The sequence below is a fragment of the Phragmites australis genome, chromosome 23 (genome assembly GCF_958298935.1).
Source record: "Phragmites australis chromosome 23, lpPhrAust1.1, whole genome shotgun sequence".
NCBI lineage: Eukaryota > Viridiplantae > Streptophyta > Magnoliopsida > Poales > Poaceae > Phragmites > Phragmites australis.
The window spans coordinates 19,297,676-19,320,278 of record NC_084943.1 but is presented as its reverse complement, the minus strand read 5'-3'; the positions used below and the strand labels follow the sequence as shown (position 1 = coordinate 19,320,278).

General features: G+C 43.8%; 2 protein-coding genes across 2 annotated transcripts; one reads left to right on the top strand and one right to left on the bottom strand.

The window, feature by feature from the left end:
• Nucleotides 1-1,799: 1,799 nt before the first annotated feature.
• On the bottom strand, nt 1,800-6,644 carry LOC133906752 (probable polygalacturonase). The gene is made up of 6 exons (XM_062348741.1): nt 6,465-6,644; nt 5,793-6,107; nt 3,629-3,749; nt 3,377-3,551; nt 3,193-3,263; nt 1,800-2,821 (listed from the first exon to the last, which is right to left on the bottom strand). The coding sequence occupies exons 1-6, from the start codon at nt 6,474-6,476 to the stop codon at nt 2,151-2,153; spliced, it is 1,365 nt and encodes a 454-aa protein (XP_062204725.1). The 5' UTR covers nt 6,477-6,644; the 3' UTR covers nt 1,800-2,150.
• A 10,862-nt stretch (nt 6,645-17,506) lies between these two features.
• LOC133906040 (uncharacterized) lies at nt 17,507-18,838 on the top strand. The gene has a single exon (XM_062347833.1). It carries the CDS (start codon nt 17,507-17,509, stop codon nt 18,836-18,838), a length of 1,332 nt encoding a protein of 443 aa, XP_062203817.1.
• The last annotated feature ends 3,765 nt before the right edge of the window (nt 18,839-22,603 follow it).

The window sequence follows — 22,603 nt, the reverse complement described above, 5'->3', positions numbered from 1 at the left end:
TTGTGGCCATAGGATTTCTGAAGTGTGGATCGATGGGGATGAAAATGCATCAAGGGTTGAATTGGAAAGAAGTAGAGATGTTCTCTACTTGTAACTCCAGTAATCTAGTTGGTCTGGGACTGCAGAAGGCTATGGTGTTAGATGTCGGAAAATCATAACCTAAATAGTCAGGCGGTGGAGCAATGCTAGTGTAACAATTTCTATGTGTGATTCGAAAAGCAACAGTGAAGTTCTCAGTATCAAGAAGCAGTCAATTGGAAGCGTGGATGTCGAATTCAATTGGATTGTTCATGTGACGCCCAATAAGGAGCATTTTTTTCTTCATGAAGTCTAGTGATTATGATTGTATCTACTTATGTGATGACGCAGGCTACCATGCTATTGCAGTAAGGTACTATCAAAATCAAGATCTATGATGGAGTTGTGTGCTTTGGGGAGTTAGGCATATGTCAAAGTTAAAGAGGAATTTGATTTCGCTAGAAGAGACTCTGTTGATAGAAGAGAAAGGTGCTCTATTGAAGGTGGAGTCATGGAGTCTGAAATTGCAGGATAGCAGTGTCTCTGGAATGCCTGAGTCTGAGTAAAACTCATCGGACAGCTCTTGTTAAGTGGCAAAGGCGACAACTCAAGTCCGGTGTACATGAAGGTTTGCGCATGACGACTTCAAGGTGGCAAATTATTCGCCAAGCTGGAGTTTGTTGGATATGTATTGAATAATTGTACAGAGTTGGTTACGTATAGGACTAGGTGTTGTATTAGCGGTATATGGCAAAATTCTAGTAGAGCTCTAATTGAATCCTAATAGGATTGTTGTAACCGGATCTCTTTATAAATATGAGATGAGGGTTGCTGTTTGTAACTATAACGACATAGCGACAGATTCGCAGGGGGCAGCGAGTCTACCGAGAACCCCAGGAAGCTTGCCGGTATTGCTAGTTGAGGAGGAGCGTCTGTAGTCATGCTCCGAAGATGTAGATTTCAACTTAACCTCATTAACAAACATCGTATCTCTGGTGTTGTCTTGCTGATATTGCTAGTTGAGGAGGAGCGTCCGTAGTCATGCTTCGAAGATGTAGGCTTCAACTGAACCTCATTAACAAACATCATGTCTCTGGTATCGTCTGTGATAATGTACATCATCTTAATAGATCAATCAGTTACTTCTGCTGATGACTAATTCTCTAACCATTAATATGTTCAGTTCTTGACCAACTAGAATCCAATGGCATTCTTTCTTTTCACACGACATTCTGTATCCTGATTACCTCTCAGGAACTGATGAGACATAGATGAAAACAGTGTAGCTTCAGTAGTATTGAAGTGTTTCAAGACTTACTGCAGTACAGAGTTTTTTAATGGCATTTTGGCATCAGGAGATTACTCTGCAGTCAGTGTGCAGTCATTGACAAGCACAGCAGGCTGCACATGCCATGCTGCTCAACTGAAGCCAGATGAGTACAAGAAACACCATCATCACCAACTAACCATCAGTGCCAGCTCCCTCCATGGCTTTGTTCATCTTGTGGTTGGCTACAAGATAGCCGATGCAGCGGAAGTTTGCATAAATGGCAACCCAGGAACTAAGCCATCTCATCGGCTCGCTGCATGACGACAAAGCGAAGCTAATAAAGCCTCCAGGAGGACACAATGGAGGCCATCAACATCAGTTCAACAACTCCATTGGCACCAATTTATTGGCAGCAAGGAGCTGCCATGGCCTACAGAGGCTGGCCAGCCTGTGAATTCCAGGATAACATGTGATGTTGCAGTATTGGATGGATGCCCACAAGATGATAAGATGGATGTGCAGGGTGACTTAATCATGATGTGTTTATTTTATCACCAAATTGACAATTGTACGAAGCAACTCTCTGGACTCAACCCCCTACCACAAAATTTTTCTTACAGATTGAATGAAGAAATTTTAACTGTACAAGGAAGCAAACAACTCGCTGTCGATAACCCCTCAGGCTTGCTCATCAAGAACGCGATGCAGATTGTATCTTGAGCCTCAAAGCTGACTGTAGGAAAGTGAACGATTTATTGACATCGCGCCTATCTTGAAAGATTTTGGGGAGGAAAAAGCTAGATTCTCTGAATTGTACAAGGAGTGAAACAAGGAAAGGATTAACACTCTGTACTCTCTGCATTTACGCTACAGCAAGGGCATGGTAGCTAGGGAGGGAGAAGCAGATGGAAGAATTCGAGAATGGATTATGGAGGTCTAAACAAGGCTCAGGAAAGACCAACTCGGAGTATCCAGAAATGTTGGAGCAAGACCAAGAGGTGGAATTGGCCGAATCAGGTAAGGAGAAATTGATCTTGGAGAGGCAGATATTGGTGAATGGATCGCCAGTAATTCCTGACAAAACACCAGCGACAAAGATGTTTGTTCCAACCATGTTCTTCAGGGTGATTCGACTAATCACTGGGAGTGCAGTTGGATCAAAATGGCCATCTGGGTGGCTTGGCCAATCACCGGTGAACGCAATGGCAACATTAACATCTTGCATTTGGACATCTGAGATTACCGCATCCCTTATATAACCTCCGCGGCCTTGTGTGGTCTTGAAGAAGATGCCTTTGGAGGAACCATGGATACGGAGGTGATCGACATGCACATCCGAGATCCCGCCAGACATCTCACTCCCAAATGCAAGAGCAGCTCCCATTGAAGATTGCAGATCCATTCTTCTAATGTGAATGTCGGATGTTGGCCTTCCAAAAGTAATGCCATAGTTGTCCCACCCACTTTTCAATGAGATGGCATCATGGCTGACAGTAATCCTGCTGTCTTCAATGCACACATTTGAGCATGAATCTACAGCAAGAACAATGCAGAAATGAGTCAAAAAATTTAAGCCATGGTTCTGCAGCAAATCACGCTAGGTAATGAGTAAAGTGTAAAAAATAGAGCATATAAGCAATAATCACAAGAGATTTCTCTTGCTGCCTCCATCAAGGATAGCATCAATCTTCCTTCCAGACAAATCGGTGATTTTACTAGCTTCCCAAGCATATCCAAATACACATAATCACAACTGAAACTGGCTAGTAAAACATGTCTTAATTTCTACATAATCTTTAACTACATGAAAACTAGGATACGCATCCAACCAAAAACTAACAGATGATATAAGATACATGGATTTCACCAAGTAAGGAATAGATGACGATCAAATGCAGCAGTACCTGGAACAATTCCATGATTCAATGGAGCATCCAATGAAGTCTGTATTGTGATATTATGGACCATTACATTGCTGGTGGAAAAAACAACAAAAACATGTCTGTAAATAATCTGGCAATCCGTGTCTCAAACATTAAGCAGAACAGAACAGAGCAAATTATATCTTCACAAAAGATGTTAGTGTACCTGCAATACACCGGATGTATACTCCATGCAGGGGAATTTAAGAATGTCAAGTTTGAAATCATAATTTCTGCAGAATCCACAAACTCAATAAGATGAGGGCGGCTATAGTTCAACTTATTTGAGCGAAACCAGTTCCACCATGTCGAACCCTGGCCATCTATGATCCCATTGTTTCCTGGAACAGGTGCATTTTAAGTATGCAAAAAAAAACAACCAAATAAAACTCGGATGTGTCTCAGAAGATAGTATTACCAGTAATTACAACATCAGTTAGATTCTGCCCATTTATTAAGCTGCGATGCCTCGAACCAGGAAGGTCCATTCCTCGGCCATACGATGGCAAAGGTTCCACAATTGGCCATTGTGATACCTCCTGTAGTAAAAATGCAAATGTGTATAGTTCATTTAGATATTTCATTTACGATAAGTAGGGGATCATTTCGCATAACTAAAAGGAAGAAATGAAGTACATATAAAGATGTGTTCATGTTTAACTATCTAGCTACTTGCATCGCCTGTTAAGATCACAGGGTACTATCTCTCATACCCAATATTGTAAACTTCGTGAGAATGCAACGTACAAACCAAACATGTCTCACCATGCATAAAGAAACTACTATATATTACAGACAAACAATCCCAATCAGCCTAGTAGAACTACAACCAATTGAGGTAAGATTACAGAAAGCAGCTTGACTTCAAAACAATGTAAATGTGATTTGTCTTTCCTTAGTTACTACCCTCATCTCGATAGCTACGTGTCACCATCCAATACTCATGTCTATTACAAAAGACAAAAGGAATAACTGGAAAGTCACATATTACTACTCCAGTGCTTAATGCACGAGCAAAGTCCCCAAAGAATAGGAATTACGTAGTACTTCCTGAATATGTGCAAGAGTAAAACATCTTACTCTCAATCATGGTTTTTAAGGCGAGGCGCGGTGACCCACCCCTTTCCAACCGCCTAGGCGCGTGGAGAGGTGACACCATATACACATCCTAACCTACATTGACTCTAGATTTTAGTAGCAGTATAGCACATGTACTTAACTTGTTGCTGCTAATGATCTAACCTCTCCTCTCTGGTTCGAGACTTGCTTATATAGTTATATATTTCAATCATGTTGTTCTATGCTCGTTCATATGTGATCCAGGAGAGCAGAAGAGCTAATATCCTAGTATAGTACTACTTCTTCGTAGTGCAACTGTTCAATGTTATGCTCATCCATATGTAAACAGCAAGAGAGCAGAAGAGCTAGTATATACACTACTACCTACCTCCTCTCTTGTTTAGCCGCTACCGAGAAGAGCTGAACAGGAGGAGACAGGTGATCCTGCCGCCGAGCAGAGCAGGGAGGGAGGTAACCGCAGAGCAGAGCAAGGGCTAGGGAGGGAAGGCAACTCGCAGGGGCCCGCCGAGTAGAGCAACGAGGGAGGGGATTTTGTCGGATGCAACCGAGCAGAGCAGGGAGGGAGGGGATCCCACCGAGCATCGTCGAGAAAAGCAGGGATGGAGGGGGACCCGCCGGCCACCGCCAAGTAGAGCAGGGAGGAAGCGGATCCGCTGGGTGCCACCGAGTAGAGCAGGGAGGGAACAGATCCGCCGAGCGCCGTAGGGCATAACGGAGTCAGGTGCCGCCGCCGCCGGTTTCAGGTGCTGCCTGTAGCCATCCGCTCTTTGTTTCCCCCCTTCCCTCTATTTCCCTCCTTAATCCATATTTCCCCGCGTGCGAACGCACCTGTGTTTTCCCCCGCGCGCCTGTTTGTCCCGCTAGTTTCTTTTTGTCGAATGGCGTCCGCCTCAAGTCGTTGGGCGCCAAACCGACGCCTTATCACGCCTAGGCGATGCCACAGCTCGCAAGGCGGACGCCATACACATGGATGGCAAGGCCACGGCGACGCCCAAAGCTTGAGCTTGCCCGGACGCCTAGGCGACGACTAAAAAAGCATGCTCTCAAGTAAAATGTTTTCCAGGTAAAACCACATCATACGGCACTTACCTAGAAGGCTAGAAACATGTTAAAATCACTCCAATTGGACATCATCCACCAACCATATCCAAACAAACACATGAGCTGGCCACTAAACTATGCCGAGTCACTAACAACTCCTCAATACAAATGCAACCGAAAGCGATAGGTAAACCAGCATTCATGCAACAATACCCCATCTATTCAGCCTGCATATCCAATTCTCCATCAAGTAGGTGAATTGATGGTCAAACCAAGATGATAAAAACCTGCTGATGTGAAACGGAAATAGAAGTTGACTCATTCTAATCTATGAAATAGGAGCCCAATCCATCCAACCAATAGCATTGCAAAATGCCCATGCTGATCAGACGAAAAAAGCTTGGTTTCAAAAAAAAAAATCAAACGAAAAAAGGAATTTGGACAACAATGCGGTGGGCAACCTGGGTGCCGACGATGACAGCGTCCCTCTCCAGGAAGAGGGTGAGATGGCTGGTCAGGCTGAAGCTTCCGGTGAGCCACCGCCCCTTGGGCACGTACAGCTCTGCGCCGCCCTTGTCGGCGAAGGACCGCAGGTAGAAGACGGCGTTCTGGAAGGGCACCGTGTTCAGGGTGACGCCGTCGCCGACGGCCCCGAACTCGGTGATCGTCACGCTGTGCGGCCGCGGCGGCGCGCGCCGCCCGCACCGTGGCTCCGCCTCCGCCCCGGCGAGGCCGAGGACCGCCACCGCCACCGCCAATGCCAATGCCAGAGCCACCTGCAACCACCACAGCAGCAAAAGCACAGCAATCACTCAGTGCTCAGCACTAACGCTACTCCCATGAGTCCAGCACGAAAGCTCCACACTCCCGGATCAATCAGAGAAGCAAAGACGCAAGAACAGAGCACTTAATCGCAAGATCTCAAGGGAAGACGCCCTCTACAGTAAGATCTCGATTTGGGGTGAGGCGAAGCAGAGCAAATCAAGAACCGGGCAGCCCCCAGCTCCGCACAGCACCAAACAACAACCCGAGGAAACCCATTTGGCAGGACACCGCGGCGAGCAAGAAAAGTGGCTCCTCCGTGGAGGAAACCCACGGAGGATTCAACCAAGGTGGTGATCAGACATACTTACTAGCCTCGGCATGAGTTCCCCCCTTTGCGGCGGAAGGGGGGAGAGCGGAGCGGCGAATCAGGGCGGGAGAATCGGAGAAGACTAAGCTCCGAACACGCGCAGGTGACGAGTAATTCTGACTGGAAGATACAGGAGGTGGCGCAGGAGAAAGAGAGAAGGGAAGCAAATTCGACTAGGTACTACCATGAGTCCATATTCTTTTTCTCCTCTATTATGATATATATTTATATTTTTTTAATGATGAGATTTCAAAATATATAATATAGATGAGATTTCACGTGAATCTTTTTAATAAAATCTTATAGAATTTACTTTTTTAATATTTATAGGATGCACACAATATGTAACATACTCACACACGATATATGTACACACATGCGCGCTCTAAACACATGTTTAGTTTTGCTTTGTTTCTTATGGAGCAGCTTGCTTGTATTTATTTAGTCTTCTATCCATAAACAAATAAATAAATGGAGAAAATTGGTCTATTGGAGGGGGAAAATGGTATATAAAATGTAAATGGAAACAGGAAAAAAAGGCGCAGTGTTTACATGTGGAAGTTGTTGTCTCTGTTCTTCTATAAACGATGCGGTTCTTCCCCGGCTGCGACCACCTTCAACTTCGTTATGGTGAAGGTGCACACGTATTTTAACATTTAAACTTTGTAATTTTTGAATAATAATTAATCTAGATATGCGGACTTGTGATACAAATAGGGTACTGATGGATTCGTATTTTAATGTACATTCTTGTGAGTATGATTTTGTTGTTATCATCACTATACAATAAGATAAATAAACAGTTAAAGTTCAGTTTTGAATATTATGCCAAGTTAAATCGTGTCCTATATTTTGAAATGGGGAGTATTGTGTCCCTTTTTAGCGGGCCGTTCGTGTCTACGCCACCCAATATTGGTCAAGAGAAAGAGGCACTACCTTCTATCTTTATGAGTTCCGATGGCATAGACACAATTAGACCAAGGCTAGTGGAACTTGTGGGCGCTGAAGTGCTACCACTAGCATAGGTTGAATCTGGGTCAAAATAACTTCAACTACTATCTCTGATCTCAACTAGATGTCATCTTAAAATTTGTATAATTAAACTTTAAAATTTTTAATCATTAATATATACAAAACTATAAGGATTTGGTATATTAAAATGATAGTAATGGATTTGTCATGAAAAATATTTTGATATCATTTAATTTTTATCAACTTTTACTAAAAGATAGTTATCAAAAGTAATGGTCAAATGTACTTATTGGAGACCATGTCGATGTTTTAAATAATAATAAAAGAGAATGGTGATAATATAACTCAATGAAGATGAATTCAAGAATCATATTGTTTTTTTTTTCATTATGATGTTTTCCCAACTCTTATATTCACTCAGTGTTAGGGGTCTGACCGATTTACCTTGAAGATTGGCAATTTATAATCTTCAAGGAGAGGAAATCAGTAATTATAATCAAATTTGGGAAACAAAATGGAATCGGGGCAAAGAGAATGGATAAACCCATAAGCCTACTTTTTCATGAAGTGTCTACGTGATTCAAGATTAAATATATCCTTGTAACTTTTTACAACAATATAACATTTCGATTTTTAACGCATGAACAGTGCCTCTGGATTTGTAATTGCGAAAATATATTGTATGATAAATTAGTAGTGAAAAATATAACTATGACAGTTTTGGAGAATGCGCCAAACCAACGGAATGTGAGGAGGCAATGGAGCTCTTAAAACGAAGGCCAATAGAACGAACAACTCAGGAAACTTTATAAATGTGTATCTTGGCATGTGAACCAATGCTCATTGATTTTCGCATGCTAACTATGGTTTACCAAATGATCACACGCCGGATCATTCTCAAGGTGCCCTTCATTATTAGGTGAGTTGGAACATGCATGTGAGACACAAACTGGATCCTTGGGTATGAAATTGTGCAGCAATTCTTTTATATAGACACACACACACTCTAATGGGTTCCGGCTTAAATAAGTATTTAACACATTGGCCAACACAATCTCATCGAATCAAACCACAATCGGAAAATCTCTTCTACAAAACTGGTAATCACACATTATAAAATAGGAAACTTAACAACAGTAAAGTTCTTAATACAAAATAGAAAATCACACATTATAAAATAGGAAAATTAACAATCATAAGATATCTATTATAAAACTGAAAAACAACACTCGTTCGGAAACCAAAAAATGGAAAATCTCTATTTAATGTGCTAGTGTTAAATCGAAGTTATATATATTTAACGTGATGGGTGTTTATATATATACACACATATAGCATTTCTGTACTCCAGAGAGATGGTGTATATACTCTTCCTCTAATAAGTGTTCAAAAATGAGTATGTTCATCTTAAAAAGAAATATATACATCTCAGAAAAAATATATATTTCATTTATCATTTATAAAGAAGTATATACATCTTACAAAGTAGTATATATTTTAGTTATAATGAGATAAACTATAGATCAAGCTAAAAGTATGTACTATGAGAGTACAAACTCGTGTGTGTGTGTATATATATATATATATATATATATATATATATATATATATATATATATATATATATGAAAATTAGTCTGTACTTTCGAGAGTACATACTCCCTATTATGATATACCATATAAATCAACTGGATATACTCATTTATCACTATACTCATTCTAAGATACTCTAATGTGAAATACATAAAAAAAATGAAAAAAAATCCATCAATTTTAATAGATTTTAATAATACCTTTATATTTATACATAAAATGTAATATATATAAAAAGTGCAAACCATCTAAAAAATATAGGTACCACTTGAATAATTTTATATACTTACATACTCTATATACCTATTATTTATCACATAAGATCCTCTATATATTATAAGATATATGTAGAGTACATATTCCCAGAGTATGCTTCATATATATGTGGGAGTACACAGCATGTTGATCAGTCTTAGAAATAATACCATGTGCTGTGTCTTGTCTACAAAGGTTAGTGCATAATTAGAATTAGCTAGCTCAATCATTGTGCTACGTCACTGCAAGGGTGGTGACGAGCGGCCGGTTGACCTACCACGTTCCGTTGAAGAAGCCAGTAGGACACCATTATATTTCTCAGACGGGCCCAAATATTTCTTAGTCCGGTTGGCATTACAATTGCACGATAAGCATCTGCACGCGATCGATCTGAGCCATACATTTTCAGATGCAAGGGCCCAAATTAGTTGCTGCGGTACGTTTACTACGAAGAGTCACAGTCAAATGGAAATGGACGTGTGTGTGGATTGTGGAAAACGACCATGACAAATTATAATGGTCACAAATGAGATCTATCATGTTTTTCTTAACGTAACGAGAGCTGCCAATTTGTATTAAAAAGATGAAGAAGCCGACGGGCTAAAAGTGTAGGGAGAAGACAGGGGCAACCTCTGCGGCCCAAAAAGGTGAGGCCATAAGGCAGAGGAAAACTCAAAGAAAAAGGACTATTCTCGTGAGAGAAAGCATCCTAAATGTTGTACCTCCACAAACCCCTAAATGTCAGCCTCGTCGAAGATAATGTTCAAGACCTCGGTAGCTGGCTTCTCCTTATTCTTGAAGGTGCGCCAATTTCTTTCTTTCCAAGATACTAGCATTGTAAGTGACTTCAAGGCTTTCCGTGATGAAGGAATGCAGTGTGTTATGAAAGTCCACTAGCTAATAACCAAGAAGATATGTGGCCACGCTTCACGATGGATGGCCGGCTGCCTCAGCTTCATGCCAAGATTTCGCCAAACCCTCTTGGTAAAGGAGCATTCCACAACCAAGTGGAGGTAAATCTCATGAGAGTGCTTGCATAGGGTGCAAATAGGGTTGCAAGGCCATTCTATGTGTGCAAGGCAATCCGCGGTCTAGAGCTTGTTCTGGATGGCTAGCCAGGCAAAGAATTTACACTTTGACGGTGCCCACACCTTCCAGATTAGCTGAGTGAATTTTGTGCGAATAGATCCCTTGAACATCATGGCGTATACGGACCTAGCAGAGTAGGTGTCTTGGCCAAAATACTTCCAAACTATAGAATCAAGGATACCAGACTGAAGGTTTACTCCTCGAGTAACACTCTAAAGCTATATGAATTGAGTGATGTGATCTCTTGAGACATGATGGAAGGAGGCCATGTCAGCGGTCCATGGCCTTTGGGCCATGGCCTCCTAAAGAGAGCACTGCTTGACTCCTGAAATCGCAAAGAGCAACGACGCATGGTCCTTTGGCCTTGGCCCTCGAGCCCAAGAGGAGTACCAAAAAGGATAATTTCTCGCCACTCCTAATGGTAATGGAAGTGACCACTACAAAAAGCAATCGGTCCGAGTTGTCACAAGGTACATGAGCACAGGCCCAAGCCTTCTACGGCGCCCGCCATCCATCATGCTTTAGAACCTAGTTGTTCTATTGTGCAAATTTTGCCCTTTTATGGATCATGAAGGGGAAATGCAGTGCCACAAGTGTAATCGCAGCTCAGCCGCTCATGGCACTAATGAGAACAAGGTCAAGTGTAGCAAAAATGACCCTATTAGACTATGATTGTGATTTTCGTGATTACTGACAACATAGTCAATGGGAGTAACATATTTGTCAAGAATATATGTTAGTAGGTCTTATGGATGCAATACATGAAGAAGTCATCGCAGCCGAGACAAAGTTAGACTGAATTAGAGAAGTCTCAAGAAGATTTGCCTCACCGGATGGTCCGGTGCTCTGTGTGTTGAACTCACCGGATCATATTTGACAAAGGGGAGAGAGGTCTGAAGATCTCACCTAAAGGTCTAGTGATCAGAGAAGATACACACCGGAGCATTTTGTCCAGAGAATGTTGCAGCCATTGAAGTTGAAGATCAAAACATCGGATGTTCCGGTGATCAATATGTTGTACACACCGGACAATAAACAGTGCAAAGAGGAAGAACAAAGATCAACGTATCAGATGGTCCGATGATAAAGGGTGTGCACATCAGATCATTATTTTCAGAGAGGGTTGCATTGGCTCGGATGACTGAAGTCAACTCACCGGATAGTTTGATGATGAACTAATGTGCACCGGATGCTTACACCAGAGCAATTTACACAGAGAAAAAGGAAAGACTCGGATGACTTATGATAACTCACCAGATAGTCTGATAATGGAGATGAAGTATATATTGTTGTGTCCGGTGTTCACATAGGCTTGAGTGGGGTTCCAACAGCTAGTTTGTGAGAGTGTACTCACCGGATGATCCGGTGTTAATACTATTATTCTCACCGGATCATCCAGTGTTAACAACTTTTCTGAGCTGTTGGGTTAACAACTAGTACGCGGATTTGAGGCTATAAATATCCTCCACTTGGTCATTTCAAGGTGCTGGAGTCAAGAGAAGTTTATGTACACCTGAGAAGATATTCAAGCTACCAAAGTTCTTAAAGTGATTATCTAAGGCAATTAAGTACAATATTAGTAAGTGATTAGTGCTTATAGGCCTAGAGAGAGTATTGCTAGGTGATTGTTGCCAAGAGAGTGGATCAAGGAGTGATCCAACCTTATACCAAGTGGTACGTCGGCACCTTAGAGTCTTGGTGACTCATCGGCAAGCTTATTGACCCTTCGACTTAGTGTGGAGCGACGGCAAGGCGATTATGTGGGGACGCGAGACCCTTGACTTGGTGGATCAAGCTTTGAAGTGATCACGGTGGCAAGAAACCGAAAGAGAGGCTAGTGGTGAGACTTTGCCTTGGTGGCCTTGGTGGCTCATCCGGGTGGAGACCTTGTCTTTGTGACTTGATGCCTCAAGAGCTGTGATCGGGTGACGACTGTGAGCATATCCTTTTCATGCCATTGATACCACGGGAAAAATCCTTATACCGAGTTTGTTATCTCTACCTTATTTATATTTTCGTATTTATATTTTTGCAATTTAACTTCTTACATAGGTTGTAAATACTTTGATAGTTAGAGTAGATATACTAGATAATTTGATATAGATTTATCTTATGTTGTCTTTAGAGCCGAAATAATTCTAAATGTTCTAATTCGCTCCTCTCTTATAACGCTACTATCCTTTCATCAGGCTCGTATTTGAGGTGGCGGCAACCAGAGAAAGGAGCCAAGAGATAGGAGCCTCAGGGACATGTATACACTTACCACATCCATCATCCACTTTACACTTGGAACTTTTGTCCCCCATGCTTAATATTGGTCATCTCTCCCACTACACGGATCTTAACGAGAGATCAATGGTTCCACGGAAACTAGTAGACATTGCCCTCGAGGGCAGATACACGGTGGAGACCATGTCTAAGCATGATAACAGGAGATGTTAGCATGCTCAGAGTCGAACTTAATTTATAGATTATACTTATTTATTAATACGAACACAAACAAATAAACTCTCATTATCTTTGGGTTTGTTCCACTCCCATCTATGTATGTTAGGCTCACTCTGGTGCCATAGTCTGATCTAGCAAGAATTAGAAGAGGCAGGAAGAAGTAATCGATTAGAGTATAGGTTTGTTTCGCTAGTCGACGACAGAGTTGTGTCGGCTACTCGGCTTAGGTCTTGTCCGATAGACGGAGAGTCTAGGCCAATGTTAATCTGCACCTGGAGATTGTGCTGGATGCATCCATGTAAGGGGCTCATCTACAGTAACAAATGTTAGAGGAGGCTAGAGGGCTCCATTAGTTGCGAGCCCCCCCCCCCACCGGATTCGTATCCTCTAATGTTGTGAAGCAAAGTCACCGGAATGTACAATAATATGAGTCTGTGTGAACAATACCCTACCACTATTTACTGTAGTGATTCTACTGTTCATGGAGCTACTGTAGTAGACAATCTGGTACACCCGTTCCCGATCTAACGGTTCAGGAGGACTAATGTCATGGCACTGTTCATTCTCCGATATTGCTTCAAAAAAGTCAGAGGATACGAATCCCCCACCCACCCACCTGTGACGCTTCCACCGGATGATTAGCGCTCGATCGATGCAAAACCCTAGTGTTTCCAGAGCATTTTAAACGGAGCTCTACGGTTCGTCTTTCTCTCACCAGGCCACCACAGCATCGTTCCTGCTATTCTGCTGCATGAAGAAGCCAATTGTCAATTGAACAACCACCAACCGCCTTGGTTCATCGTGCGATCGAGTTGAGTTTGTGAAGGGGCTATAGTAGTGTAGTGGGATCCTGCGCATCACGTCACGGATTTTGATTAGCATTTTCTGCACTTCTCGGCAAGACCGCTGCAATATGCTTTGCCGATGGCGCAAGCGGCGGCTGGGGTGACGCACTCGGTGAGGGAGACCACCGAGATCATTGCCTTCCTAAAGAAGATCAAAGATAACATTAAGTCGATGTTGCCTTCATAAATAAGACCAAAGATAGTTTTGAGTGTGAGAAATTAAGTTGAAATATATTTTGATTTATGTGTGATGAGCGATTAACAAGGTTGTTGATTTGGTTTGTCGTGTTTTGAAATATTGCTTGAGCTTGGATCACTTGAAATTCGGTTTTGTCTAGAATCTGGAAGTTCAGTCCAGAATTTGAAACATTCGGTCCAATCAGAATCTGGAACTTCTGGTTCCAATATGGAACTTCTGGGTGAACCAGAATCTGAAACTTCTGGGTTTAATCCGGAACTTCCAGATTGATGCGAAAGCTGAGATAGAGAAGGATCCATAGGTGTTCAATACAGAACTTCCATATGAAAAATATTTTCAGCTCTGATGAATAGTGTTTTTAGCTTTCAATTTCTTTTATGCATTGAAACTTTTTGGGAAGTGCTTTGAATTGATTTGAGGTTTCAATTGAGCATTTTGATTATGGTCTAACTGGAGTTGGAGTTGAAGATATATGTTTACTTGTCTCATGGTGTGCAGGTGATGGATTTAACTTGACAGCATATGGCGGGATGATCGGGGCCAAGTGGGATGCTTAGTGTCGAAGGATCAAGAAGGTCAAGTAGAGTTAAGGTTGATCCTAGATGTATACGTGGAGGTCAAGCAAAACATGGAAGATGGATGAAGATGGTGTATTGAGAAAGTCAAGTGAATGAGATATTGGTGCAAGTGATAAGGCGACCTAAGGGATCAGAAGCAGGAGAGACTTATCGGCGATCAAGATTGCAAGATAGAATACACGTGTCGATATCAGGATGCTTGCTTGAGGTCAAGCAAGTGACAGCAAGTCATACCTTGAGAAACATGAAAGGGGTTTTGTGGTTTAGCCTCAAAATCGTGGGAAGTATGAAAGTACATGTGATATCATCGCGAAGCTTGTTGAAACGAAGCTAAGTCATGAAGGTGTTACGATCGTTCGATGGATAGAGGAGAAATAGACCAAAATACTCTTAATACTAGGTATGAGTGTACTGTAATAGAGGGTATTTTGGGAACAAACTAGAAAACTTAGAGGTCAAAAAACCTAGGCTATAAATAGAGGGCGAGAGCTAGTTAAGCCTTTGGAAACACCACTTGAGCCTCTTGTACCACACATATGAGAGCCTTGTGCTAGGGTTTTAGAGGAAAGGGAGAATAGTACTTAGTCTATGTATTAGATGTAAGCTTTTATATGGAAAAACTATGTAATCCGTCTAAAATAGAACTAACCTCTGCAAGAAATGAAATTAAAGTTTTTGCATGCGCTTTGAATTTCCCTCCTTCTAGTTTCTCTTGGTTGGTTCCCTTGCATTTTTGCAAGTTTTTCATTCCCGGTTGCGATTTTCATTTTCGTGCTTGAGCTGAAAGTTTTTATCTTGTTGGAGTTGAGCTTCTTATTGTTAGAGGCATAAAATTCGCATACAAAACGTACACAATTGGGTATTGAATTCTCTTGCCTCTCTTGGAGACTGTCTTCACCCGGTGTTCATCTTTTGATCTTTGGGTGATTATTCTCAAGTTTCAAGATTTGTGTGGGAATGAGTCATAAATTGGTTTACTATCAAACTTAGTGTTCGATTCTAACCGTGAGACCCACCTTTTCTTGGATTTGCAAGTGTGAATTTTGAATTTTGATACGCTGTTCTGTCCAACCCGGAACTTCCGATACAAACCCGGAACTTCTGGATTGAAGTGTCACTTCATGACAAAGAACCCCGACCCAGAAGTTCATCCGGAACTCCCGGAACCCAGATATTCCGAATTCCACCGAAAGTTCCGGTGAACAATGTTTTCAGCAATAAATAGTGTTTCAGCATTGAATTACCTCTTCACGTTGGATCTTTCGGTGTCTTTTGAGTGCGCCTTTTTTGTCAAATTTTTGCTACATTTTTGTTGCGCCTTGTTATGATTATCTTGTGAGGTGCGTTGGGTGATAAAATAGAAAAAACCCATTTGTTTCAAAAGAAATTTGTTAAGACGTCTATTCAACTCCCTCGAGTCACCATTCTCGATCCTATAAAGTCAATTAAGAATGTCCGCAACAAGTTTTTCGCCCTCGTCACGGGACTTAGATAGGGCTACGGCGATGCTTGCTCTGTCCTATGCCAACGAGCTCCTTGAGGGCCACCCGGACCTCCTCGCTAGGTTTCGCGCCTTCGTTTGCGGTGTCGGGGTGCCAGACGAGGATGATGTCGTGATGAGGCCATGACGCAGTCACGCAGCAACCGCACTAGGGAAAGGGATGAGAGCCGACGCCGGTCGGCCAAAGGCGTCGAAACCAAACGTGGTTGCCGTTGCTGACGGCCAATGGAAATATTACCGGTAAATAAAATTTATCGGAGGTCACCGATAAACAAAATACTATCGATAAGTTTTTTTATTATGATCTATGGTAGATCTGGTAAACCAGGTTAACGACCGATTTTTAGGTTAAAAAGTTTTCCCTGCCACCGGGTAGTGCAAGCACGAGGTTGAGGCTGACACTGACACGCCGCACAAAGCCGCCAAGAAACCCGTGCCGATGATAGTTGGGTATAGCACAACTGTTAGAGTATTTGTGGTGGAACCTATCTGTCCAACTCGAATCTAGACTCAGTACGGTACTCATATTTCCTCTGGATTAAATATGAAAAGAAATATAATACATGAACGTAGGTGCATTTAGTGGTAAGTTAGACCTAAAATCTAGTTTAGATACGCAGGTGTGTTTGGCTGTGATTGTGGTGTGTGTGAGCGTCCACTTATACTTGGAAAAAACGTGTTTGCTAGAACAACGCTGAGGTGTTCTTTGCCTCCTAGCATGAGAATTTTCTGTCCACCAGGTCTGGATGGAGATCTGTGTTGAGTGTTTGAGGTAACAAATGTTATTATGTTTTTAGAGCCCTCGGCACCTGAACTTTTAGATTAGAAAAAAAAACCCGAGTGTTATTACGGCATCCAACAGAACAAATTATGATCAAACTACAATTACGGTTAGTTTATTGTGAGATAGTTAGTTTATACTGTATTTACACCCATTTTTTGTTAGAGTCCTCAATAACACATGGTTAATTTTTTGGCTTGTATAAAGCTAAATTTAATCTGAACTGTACATATCAAATTGGAAGGCTAAGAAAAATCATGTGGTGACTTGTGACACCCTAAAAAGCACTCGGGGTGTCACATAGACCGCCAAAAAAACCTCAGGCGAGCAGGCCGTTGCGTGATCTGAAAGAAAAAGAGGGTTTATTTTTGCGTAACTTAACTGCAGTATTCCTTCATTTATTTGTTGAGTTTTCTGTGTTTACGTAGTATGTTAGTTGGACTCTTGTGGCGTAGGCCGAACAAGATTCTTCGCGACGGCCTAAGCAGAGTCCAGGCCGAGTCCGACAAGATGCATGCTTACTGCTTGTGCAAGCACGATGTTAAACCTAAGCCTTTTAGGTACGTAGCATTTTATAAATGGAGATCTACGTCTCATTTTTCTGATGTTCTGCTCCGGAGTACGTTCGTGCAAGGGGATAGATTAAGACGACGAACGATTGGTGTTGATTCTCTGGTATTGGTGTTGATTCTCTGGTATTCGCCTGCCATAATCACATCGCAAGTTTCGATTGGTATTTTATGCCGTTCTTGGAAGGATCAGCGTGCTCTGCCGAGGCTGCCATGGCGCATCCACCGCCGCCGGCCGAGATGACGACGACGTACCCGGTGAAGGAGATCACGGAGGCCGTCGCCTTCCTGGACAATATCGTAGCCAGCTTTGAGTCGAATCCGGGCGTCCGTGACGAGTTCTTCGCCGTCGTCACGGGACTCGGAGACGGCGGCGTCGACGCCCGGTACGTGGTGGACCGCGCGAGCGAGCTCCTAGGAGGGCACCCGGACCTCCTCGCGGAGTTCCGCACCTTCCTCCCCGGTGCCGAGGTGCCAAAGGAAGATCTTGCTGCGACGAGGCCACGGCGAAGCAGCCGCAAGAGGAAAAGGGAGAGCCGGTGCCGGCCGGTGCCAAAGGCGGAGCGGAACGTGGACGTGGCGGCCGGTGCCGACGATGCACAAGGCTATAAGTTGCTGCGCAAGAGGGAAAGCGGCAACCGCGCAGCGGCCGGCGCCGGCGGGGACGCGAACGAGGACCCTCAGTTCCGCAAGGCCCTTGAGTTGCGTGCACTCCGCATCGATGAAGGCTCCACCGACTGCAGGGCCGCGGCGCGGGGCCATGAAGATGACGACGTCCCGCTGCAAAGGTCCAAGAAGCCCCGCCGGCACGCCCACCGCGTCGGCCAATGCTCGGGCGGCGGGGGCGCGTCGCGGGGCCATGACAATTACGACGTCCCGCCGTACAGGATGGACAGGAAGCTCTGTGCCGTCGACTACAACCGCCGCCACGCACACTGGGTCGGCGAAGGTTCCGGCATTGGGTCCATTGCCCGGATCCAAGACGACGACGATATCCCACGGTACAAGCCCAGGAAGCCTTGCCGCCGTGCCACCAACGGCGAAGGTTCCAGTGCCGAGGTTGCGGCACGTGCTCCAGGGTCGCGTCGAGACGACGAGGTCATGCGGTTCCGGCAGGCGTGGGAGTTCGAGACCGGCTACTCGAAGATGGTGGCCACGATGGCGCGCATGGTGGAGCTGCTAAAAGACGGCTCCTACGTCCACATGGCTTCCCTGGAGGAGCTCTTCCCTAGCCGCGAGTGCCGGGAGTTCCTCAAGAGGTTCTACGGCGGGGAGACATGGAGGGCGATGCGGGAGGCGCTCGAGGACGCCGAGAGGACCGGCCCGGCGCTAGAGGTGCTACTGCGCCGGCTGAGGCAGATGGATGATAACACCATCGAGGACGCGAGGAAGAGGCGGGATCGCGCCCGCGCAGCCGAGAGGCTCAACGAGCTCGTCACGGACATGCTGGACGCCTGGACGAGGAGCGCCAGCGGCACAAGGCCGGCGATCACGTTGCATGAACGGCGCGCGTGGCCGGCTGTGTCTGTGCCATCGTCATCCTGAATATGGATCGAGCACGTTATGATAGGAGCAATGGGCCAGATAAACTTACTCGACCGAAATTAATTGATCAATGGCGACGAACTGACGATTGGAGGAGGTTTGGTGAGTCCAGTTTATTGCAATTGTTATATCATTCGCAACCACATCATTGTTTATGGTGCATTTACGAAAAAAAAAAGGGGTAAATTTACTTTTCGCATTTCCTATTGATAAGTATACCAAATTCAATAAAATGTACACGTCACCGGTGGATTGGGGTTGGCAGTTCTACCAAATGGTGGGTGTCACATGGTGGTGTGGCGAGGTGGTGGGCATCACCAGAACTACGGGCGGCAAGAGGATGCTGGCCGGTGCAGGCAAGGGAGGCAAAGCGACGGCTTGACTCCACTGGGTTAGCGAGGCCGCGAGTGGTAGCCACGGGTTCGGTGGCAGAAGCATTGCTAGAGACGAAAGGAGAAGGACAAGGTGGGGGCGAGCTCCACGGAGAAAAAAGTAGGACAGGTAGAGGAAGAAGCACAACATAATGTTGCTGATGGGAGGAAGTAGAAGACCACGTTGGAACATAATGTTGCTGATGGGAGGAAGTAGAAGACCACGTTGGCTATATTTTAAGTCATTGGCAAGTAGACTCTCCCATACATTCCCTCTTCACTTTATTTTTCTGTGGAGACAGCACCATCGCCTTGTTACAGCTTGAATGGAAGTCCAGTTTGTTCAAGAGCAAAAATGGCCCTTATTTATACTTCCAATAAAATGCAGATAGAATTAAAAGATCTCTACCGTTCAACCGAGTTAATTAAATATCCACTGTATAAAGATTCTTTCTGTTCTTCCTTTAAAAAATATATTTAATCTCGCATTAATTTGCTTTTCATATCTAGACGTTCAATATTTATCTTTCATACATACTAAAAATACATTCAATATCTCATTATTTACCTTCTATATCTAGACGTATAATATTTATCTTCTATTCATTATCATTGATTCCAAATATCTAAAACACGTGTGCAGTTGCTAGTTTCAGCTAAAAAAAGAAATAAGATCACATTAATTAATTGGTTTGTCTATTTATTCATTAATTTTTCACGTCTTTTATAAGGCTAAACTGGGACATAATAGGCCTTAGCTTAGATGGTTTTGAAGCTTCCCGTTTGGGTGGGCTGACCGTGCACTTCAAAATGGCCAGATAATATACGTTCATTTCGTGGTTTAGCACTGCAAACATTTGATTCGCCACTCTAAATATTGTAGTTTAAGGATTCTCCACTGTAAACATGATTGTTGTCTAAGTTTGGTACTTTTATGTTATCCTCCATTTTTTCTGTCTGTGTCGTCGTGTGATCTTGTTTTTGGGAAATGTTGAACAGTTGCAAAACAAACTTCTTTTTTTGTGATATCAGTCTGATTTCGTGACGTCTAATCTGGTTGGAGATCCGCGCTCCGGTCGACTAGCGCTAGTCTTCTCCACCGCCTTCTGTGACCCGTTAGCATGAGCCATATATTGTCATGTTTGCAGGAGCCGGGAACAGCAAAGGCCACGTTGTTTGTCGCTTGCTTCATCGCAGCATCTCATCCGGGTTGATTGGTGGACCAAAACGGGAGTACGGGCTCTATTTGTCCATGTTTCCTATTCTTCAAATGTTTAAAATTGTGCGAGATTTCAGACGGCGTTCAAATTCCATCAGCAAGAAGAGGTTAGGGTTCATAACTTCCACCGACGAGTTTTTTGATAAGGATTTGTGCCTTGCGACATTAGAGGGAGGTTGGCGAGGATGTCACCGGCCACGGACAAGACGATGGACAAACTGTGGACCGGGACAAGAAGCTCTAAAACGGATATATTAGTGCGATGGAGGTGACGGGTGTAAATCTAGGGGCGTCTCTACCACCGGAGACAGCCGTAGGTGGGCGGGAGAGGAGTGAGCAAGCCAGCGTCGAGAGCTTGAAGATAGCTTCTGGACGGTTGGATCATGATCCCACGGTCAATTTTCGTCGCCCTAGAGTTTTGCTGTTTTGAAATGCCTGAGAATTACCATCTCGTTTGTCATGGCAAGAAAGTACGTCGGGCCGAGAGAAGAAGAAGAACTAAGTTAACTTGTGCTGTGGACTAGGTTCGTAGTTTGGTTGTCCTATCGTGCACAAGCCCAGAATCGTCTATTTCGGGCTTTCGGTGCTGACATGCTACTATACGGACTTGGGAGAAACTACCTGCGTGCATGTCCACCGATTAAGTTGATTAAATAAGGCGCATCATACCTATCGATCCTAATGATTATATTGAACCTAGCTGGTTAGAACATTTTCAAGAGCTTTTTAATCTCATTTCTAGTAATTAAATTTAGAAAAATTCACTTTAAATCTTAGCTCAAACATCTACCAGTTTCACCTCCAATATTTATCCACCCAAAATCGTCTCTCTCGCTACCTAAAAGTGGAGAGCACCCCCTCGCTCCTAAAAATACCCGACTACCCTGGGCCCACCCCTCATCCTTCTCCATCACATTCTTCAGCGCCGGCGGGAGGGGTTGACGGCCTCGAGCCGAACGGAGGGCCGAACACTTAGTCTTCGAGCGGGTTCCCCATCCCCAAGGTGGCGTCGCGTGTGGTCTCCGGCACGGTGGCGGCATCCATGGACTCAAGCAAGAGGCGATGGAGCGAGAAGAAGAAGCCCGTGGGGTCAAGCGACATGGCGTGGCAGACCATGAGGTGTCGAAGTTCGCTTTTGGATGGTTTGGTGGTTGAGCCGAGCCAAAGGTGGTTCTACGCCATTCTTGCCGGTTGGAGTTTGGAAGTTTTGTGCCGAAGCCTATGTTTTGTTTGATTGGAATAATGGATTTGGTGTCTCAATTGATTCTAGGAACCGGGAGGTGGGCTGTGGTGTGAATTTTGCTTTCCTTCGATTATCGTGGTGCTTAATTCGAGCTCGTGGAGCTTTCTTGGGTGAAAAAGATTGAATTTTTGGGATCAGAGAATTGATCTCCATCGCTGGTAGGTTCGTCACCATTGGCATCGAGCTTAGGACGAGCTGCTGTCTTCACTGGTGATGGAGTTGGGAGGTGCTGTGGATTTTGGAGGGCAGCACATGGGCCAATGGGTTGTCTTGCACTGGTAGCAAGCTAGGTGCAAAAGCAAATGTCAGCTCATTAGTGTGTTGGCGCAAGATATAGAGTCTGTTGAGAACCATTAAATTTAGGGAGGGAATCTTTTAGATATGGTTCTCTATACGAGGATATAGGAGGCGAGTTTTAAAAAGTCTCTTAGAGATGTTCTTAGGAGAGGATCAAACTCTCTCACTCCATCCAGCGGGTCACAGGCTCAATCGTCATCGTCGTCGTTGAACCACTAATGGATGAAGGCGTACGTCTCCCCTGACTCCCTCAGCGGAGAGGCACTCCAACTCCATGACTTGACACCCCGGGAACTTTTTCCCAGCCCTTAACCCTAGCTGCCATGCGTTCGATTGCTATGTGCGTTCAAGAGGAGATGGCGTCACGTTTGCATAAGAAGCTAGTGTAGGGATCGGTGACTTTTTAAAAGAAGTTGAATTAGTACACTTAAAACTATTCAGTTTTAAAACCATCACAAGATAAACCTATATCGATTTCTATATAAATGTGCTCTAAATTCATCTAGTATGTCTACTCTACTATTCAAAAGGTTCGCAATATATAGTCAATCCTAATAAACCACTCTATAAAGATAAACATACAAGAATATATTGTAAGTATGTAAATGCTGAAAAGGTAAAAATAGTAGAGAGAG